The 7,135-nt window shown below is 37.4% G+C and overlaps 1 protein-coding gene across 1 annotated transcript; it reads left to right on the top strand.

Annotated features, from left to right (window-relative positions):
- Positions 1-353: 353 nt before the first annotated feature.
- On the top strand, positions 354-1,037 carry LOC149151107 (uncharacterized). The gene has a single exon (XM_089443062.1). It carries the CDS (start codon positions 354-356, stop codon positions 1,035-1,037), a length of 684 nt encoding a protein of 227 aa, XP_089299188.1.
- The last annotated feature ends 6,098 nt before the right edge of the window (positions 1,038-7,135 follow it).

Here is a 7,135-nt window from a genome sequence, read left to right as displayed (position 1 = left end):
TCTGTGACTCCACCAGCGTTCACCAGAACTGGATTCGAACTAACTTAGAAAGTAAAACTGGAGGCTCAAAGGTAACAATTTATAACGTATATGCTCCTAATCAGTACAGAGAGAAAGAAATGTGTTGGAACACATTGGAAGTAAGTATAGAAGAAGAGCAGAACAACAATCTTATTATAGCAGGAGATTTAAATATGGTGATGCATGCTAACGAAAAAAGAGGAGGAAATTTCACTCCTGACCCATCCAGAAGTCGACTAGAGGCCATCATGTAGGAGCACGACCTTGTTGATATCAGACCCAAAAATCGTAGGTACACCTAGAGCAACAGAAGGATTGGAGCCCGCAATATCATGGAACGTCTTGATAGGTTCCTCATAAGCATAGCTTATCTGTCCACCTTCTCTACAGGTCATTCAAACATCCTCAATGTCTCTGCCTCAGACCATTACCCAATAACGCTCACTCTTCACAGTCACTGTCAGCTTGGGCCTATACCCTTCAAATACTGCGCCATTTGGAACCGTATCCCAGCTGCAAAAGATGTGGTGCGACAGACTTGGGTTCAACACGTAGAAGGTTTGCCAAGTTATATTTGGGAGACAAAATTGAAGAGAGTACGACAGGCTTTAAAAAATTGGGCAAAGAACAATTATCAAGAGCCTGAGATGAATAAAAAGAAAATTAAGCAAGATCTAGAGGAAGTGCAGCAAAGAATCGAAGTGTTGGGGCTATCTGAGCAAGCTAAAGAACAAGAAACTAGATTATACTCACAGCTGAGTCAAACTATTAGAGACGAAGAAACAAAATGGAGACTGAAATCAAGGCAACTTTGGTTGCAGGAGGGAGACAGAAACACATCCTATTTTCATAAGCAAGCCACTGTTCGAAAGGTCAGAAATACAGTGAGCACGATAATGGATAATGAAGGGAACCGTTACCACACACAAGACTCTATAAAGGAAGCAGCTACCAAGCACTTTAATAATCTTCTAACTGAGGACAAAGTCGCGGAGGATTACTCAAGCATGCTTTAGCATTTGCCTAAAGGAGTCACACAAGAAATGAACAACAGTCTCAAAAAAGAAGTAGAAGAAGAAGAAATCCAAGTAGCAATTTGGAGTTTACACCGAGATAAAGCTCCAGGCCCTGATGGATTTCCCATTTCCTTTTATCGAGAATATTGGCAGATGATTAAAAAAGATCTCTTAAAGATGATTCGCTGGGTTCTAAAAAAAGGCAAAATGGGGGGATTTACCAACTCCACCTATCTGGCATTAATCCCAAAAGAGAATCGACCTTCCACTTTTTCAAGATTTCGGCCAATCTCTTTATGCAACTCAGCATATAAAATTATTTCAAAAATTATAGCTTCCAGGCTTAAACCTCATCTCCCATCCTTGATCTCTGAAAATCAAGGGGGCTTTCTCCCCAACAGGCACATCACTGACTCTATCCTTCTTGTGCAAGAGGCCATCCACTCGAGCTTAAGCAGAAAAGAGAAAGGGTTCGTTCTAAAGCTGGATCTTGCAAATGCTTTTGATAGGGTAAGACATTCCTACCTATTTGTTGTTCTTCATAAAATGGGGTTTGATCCCTCCTTCATCACAATGGTCAAGGCTTGTATAACGGAACCTTGGATCTCCCCTTTGGTTAATGGGAGACCGTGTGCAGCCTTTCAATCATCTCGAGGCCTCAGACAAGGCTGCCCCCTATCCCCTTATTTTTTTATCCTTATGGCTGAATCTCTCAGTCAAACCTTGGATTATAACCGGAGAATAGGTCTAATCACTGGCATCAAGATTGAGCAAGGAACAAAGAATATCAATCATTCTCAATTTGCAGATGACACTCTCCTAATAGGAGGAGCATCCATCACTATAGCAAGGTGCTTTAAGAAGATTTTGGATCAATTCATGGATTACTCAGGTGGGAAGGTCAACCAGATAAAAAGTTGTATATATGGTTGGAATACTCCAAATCATACCATCCACAACATTGCAAGCATCTTTGGAGTCTCCTGCAAACTTGTCTGGAACCATTTCTCCTACTTAGGGATGCCAGTAAGTATGGGACCGCTGAAAGCTGATACCTGGAACGAAATCCTCGACAAAATAAAGAGAAAAGTGCAGCAATGGGGCACCATGTGGTTGAACCCAGCAGGACGACTAGTTCTTCTAAAATCAGGTATAGTTTCTCTTCCCATATATCGTTTTTCCTTATATCAAGCACCAGCTGTTTTCCATCAGAAAATGGAAAGAGCCCTTAGGCATTTTCTTTGGCAAGGAGGGAAAATGGATAAGAAAAAATTCAATCTTGTAAGCTGGAAGAATATAATCCAATCTCAGGAAAAAGGAGGACTAGGCATCAGATCACCAAAATTGCTAAACTTAGCCCTTGGAGCAAAAATCGTATGGAGGATGATCACAGGGCCTACAACGTGGTGGAAGAAGATCTTAGAAGCAAAATATCTGAGCTGCGCAAGGCAACGACTCCTGGAGACTAATATTCCCAACAGAGATAGTACAAAAATTTGGCAACTTTGCAAGAAGGCTATTACTTTTATGTCTCAGAATATCTCAAAGGTCCCAGGAGGGGGGAGCAGTATCAATTTCTCCACAGACAGAATTTTAGGGCAGCATCCCATTGGCACAAAGATGGAGGCAATCCCTGCCATAAACTGGCTTAATGGCAAAGGAATATTGCACTTGGCTCAAATATCACAATGGGACAATCACTCTCAAGCATGGACAGGATGGAAATTCCTGGAACATCCCAGGGAGTTAGACACCCGTTTCACAGTCCTAAAGAAGCTCCTACACAGCAAAGCCCCAGTCCAAGAAGGCATACATGATGGATATCGTTGGGACCCAACTGGAACTCAATATACGGTTAAAGCTGGTCATGAATTTCTTTGTGACAACACCTTCCAACAGGAAATATGGAACCAATGGAAACTAGTATGGAGAGCAGAGGCACCTCCCAAAGTCAAGTTTTTCATTTGGCTGCTCTTGAAAGGAAAAACACTCACAACTGAAAATTTAAAGAAAAGAGGCATAATGGGGCCATCCAGGTGCCCAAACTACTGTAGATCAGAGGAAACAATGCAACACCTGTTTATAGAATGTCCGGTGGTTGACGAATGTTGGAAGAAGATGGCCTCAATAGGGGAAGCACCCTGGGAGCCTCAGGCAACTATTGCAGAAACGATTCACAAATGGAGGAAGAATTGTCCATGGAAAGAGAAAAGAAGTAAATTGGCGCAAAGGGTATGGAACATCATTCCTCTAACTCTCTTATGGCGCATATGGTTGGTAAGAAATGGAAAGGTCTTCCAGGAGAAAGGTTGCAGCACTAGGATAATGTGCCACAAGGCTAAAATGTTAGCGGTAGAGACAGTCACAAATCACACCAGAGGCAAAATTGATGCAACAAATTATAGTATGGAAGAGAGAAATCTGCTCAGCTATGTATTTGAGAACATTGCTAGCGCTCAGGAAACAAGCAAGGGAAGGACAAAAATGAAAGAAACAAATAGCGCATGGAAAATGAGATTAAAGGATGAGGAATTTTCGAACTGGCTGGGAAATTGTAACAGGTTCTGCTTATTTTTTGATGGTGCTTCTAAATCGAACCCGGGCCAAGCTGGTGCAGGGGGTCTAATCTGCAATGCAAATGGAGAGAGCATTCTTCATTTCGAATGGGGGCTAGGAGAGATCTCCAACAACAGAGCAGAGGGATTAGCACTGTATCAGGGCCTCACACAGCTACGAAAGTTAGGGATAAGAAAAGCAGTGGTGTTTGGGGACTCAGCAATAATTATCAGGCTTATGGCGCAGCGTCAGAGCACGCCAAATATACTTCTTCAACAGATAAACCACCGGAATCAGATCCTCCATGCATCAATGGAAGAAATCGCGTACTATCACATCCTACGTGGATTGAATAAGGAAGCCGATAAGCATGCCAACAGGGCATGCGAACGATCCAAGGGCAGCCTGAGCTGTAACAACACCGTTTCATTTCAACCGTTACCATGAGTCCACAACACTCAGTCAACAGCAGATGTACCACAGCTGACAGAATCAGCGACATCAGACAAGTAAACAGTGCCGACGACAGAGCAAGTAAGGTGGGCAGGATTTGGCTCAGAAATGTGATCAGGATATCGCTTCAACGCATGGGAAACAAGAGAAATCCAGGAGAAAATCGTCCTTATAGATTGATTCTATTTGTTGTAAAAGATTTGCATTTGACCATTCCGCAGATCGCCATGAGATGCAGTTGGGCATCTTCCCACTTTCAAAGCACACAAGTGAACTCTATTTATACCCCAGGCAGCAAACTTCTTCAAAACATTAAGAAAGGCAGTTTCTACAGGCATCAGAATTTCAATGCTCCCGCCTCCCTCAATTCAGCCCAAGGTAGTTGGTTCAGAGCTCAGCAGAATCGCAACAACTCTGCGAGAGCAGTAGTAGCAGTCTGCTGTAATCGAATTAGAGTCCACAGAGTTCGCAGGTTTTGCGTTATAGCGGCCGACACCACAGACAGGAAGCATTTAGTGATAATGGCCTGCTCAGAGGATTGTTTTCACTGCAGAGATCTTTAGGTAGAATTCGAGGAGCTGAGAGCGCAACAACGCATATTGGAGGATCAAGTCAAAAGCTTGGAAACACGTATGGAAGATCAGTATAGAATTCTCAATGAGAAATACAGGGCAGAAATCAATCTGTTCCTGCACAGAGTTTCCTCTTTACATGAGCAATACAATAACTTGGCAAATCGTTGCAGCCACGCAGAAGAATCGATAGTAGTTCTCAAGTTCATGATGGACAAAAAGCTCAAGGAAGCCCCCAGCTCCTCCAGCGCAAAGCAGAATGAACCAGACCCAAACCCAGAAGCGTCCACAGCCAGGAAGATTAGCCATATAGATATAGAGATAGATTAAATATGTTTTGTAGCTGTAAATTTTGGTGTTTGCAATATGTAAGGATTTATAGTAGTGTAGGAAGCTTTAGAGGCAGAAAGACTAGAACAAGGATCAAGGAAGGGACCCTTTTTGTAATTCCTCTGATCCATGATGTCCAGGAAGCATTGTTTGCATGGAGAACTGACTCTTTTTTCAGTTTATAATATAGCAACCGAATCTTGTCTAAAAAAAAAAAGATTTGGAATAATTTTGATATTCTTTAACTACCTATGAGTGCAAATAGGTTTATGTTTGAATTATTAGAACTTTAAGATAAAATTTATAAATTCTAATAACTTACTTTTAATAAGTTTTTGGAATAATTTAGATCTTCTTTAACTAACTATGAGTGCAAGTAACTTTCTTCAAGGTCCATGAGTGTAAGCAACATTCTTCATGTCTTCTCTTCTCATAATAAAACATGAAGAACTTCATTAAAATATTTTCTAACTTTTTCTAAGATAAGACATTGTTGTCATTTTGTCTTTGTTACATGATACTTTATATACAACTACACATTACTATTGGTTATTATATTTCTTTCACTATTTTATTTAATTGTGTGTATATGAACAAGTTGTAACATTATGTTTACTATTATGAAAATAAAACATGGCTTAGAGATCTTTATGAACACTACCTTATGATTGGACTTGATCAAAATGGATTTCAATTTTATCACTAAGATCTTTTGAGTACTTGTTAATCTTGAAGTTTCTAGCACAAATTTAGTTTTTTCTATATGGAGTAGGTCACTCAACTACTTAACTAGCAAAAATTTTAAGGTCTTTTAAGTTAAACAAAGTCTTTCTACAGAAATTACATGAGAATTTTTTTTTTGGCCGACGCGTTTCAAACCAACAAATGTGGTTCATTGTTAGGACTAGATGAAGAGGTAGACCATGGAAAAGGCTTAAATAGAGAGCAATGTAGAGACATAATTTCAAGTAACGGCTATATTTGAACAATAACGTTTAAATTATAATATTAATTTATTAATATATTAAAAACAAATATTATTCAGTAACAGTTATATTAAATTGCTAGTTTTTGAAAAAAATATTTAAATAATGATATTAGTTTAATAATTTATTAAAATATTAATATGTAACGGCTATATTAAACGACTAGTTTTTGAAAAAATATTTAAATAATGATATTATTTCATTAATTTATTAAAAATGTTAATAGGTAATGGCTATAATAATGGCTAGTTTTTGAAAAATAAAATTTAAATTAATTTATTAAAACCAAATTTTACTAGTTCATGAAAAATAATATTTAAATAATGATATTAATTTATTACAATATTAATATGTTTTTGAAAAATAATATTTAAATTTATTTATTAAAACCAAATATTACAAGTTTTTGGAAAATAATATTTAAACTGTGATATTAGTTTATTAATTTATTAAAAAAAGATATTAATAAGTAACTTCTATATTAAACAGCTAGTTTTTAAAATAAATAAATAAATAATCAAAGTCAAACTTTGAAGGAGGGGAGTCAAAAATTATAAAAACCAGTGAAGACCCTAATTGAGACAGGATCATTTGATAAATAAAATAACTAATGGAAAAATGAATAAAATAAAACAAAATATACACAAGTCAAAACAAATATATATATATCTATATATATATATATATATATATATATATATATATATATATATAAAGAAACATATTTCAAAAAAACAATCAATAAATAAAACGGGTTTAACAATAAAATATGGGGCTCAGACCTATTAAACAAATAACAAAATTTTTAAAAGGAGTTAAGAACGAATAGGATGATAAAATACATAAAAAACATGAAGGATCAAGAAAATAAACTCTAGTGAAGAATAAAACAACAAAAAAAACTATAAAAAGGATGCCAATACCAACATAGATTAAAAGGATAATAAATAAATAAATAAATAAAAACTAGGAGGACAAGAGAGGGACCCAACTTCTACTAATATTCCAACCATCATCTCTATTCAAATTATTCGGTCTTTTTTCAATTTCTAGGGCCTCCCTCAATTTACGATGATGAAAATGACTAAACTTACCAACGACTTGGGCCTCCTCAATGCAGATGTGATTCTTAGATTTATCTGCATGCTACACCAAAGCAGAGGAGTGGGTCCTGCCATGCTTGATGTCAGCAGTCTACTCA

The sequence above is a fragment of the Pinus tabuliformis genome, chromosome 9 (assembly GCF_031772625.1).
Source record: "Pinus tabuliformis cultivar Carrire ecotype Pingquan chromosome 9, CPIR1, whole genome shotgun sequence".
In the NCBI taxonomy this organism is placed as follows: domain Eukaryota; kingdom Viridiplantae; phylum Streptophyta; class Pinopsida; order Pinales; family Pinaceae; genus Pinus; species Pinus tabuliformis.
This window is presented reverse-complemented; position numbering and strand designations above follow the sequence as displayed.

Bases quoted from the DNA above. Each gene is read 5' to 3' on its own strand.
- LOC149151107 (XM_089443062.1), top strand. From the start codon at position 354: ATGGAACGTCTTGATAGGTTCCTCATAAGCATAGCTTATCTGTCCACC.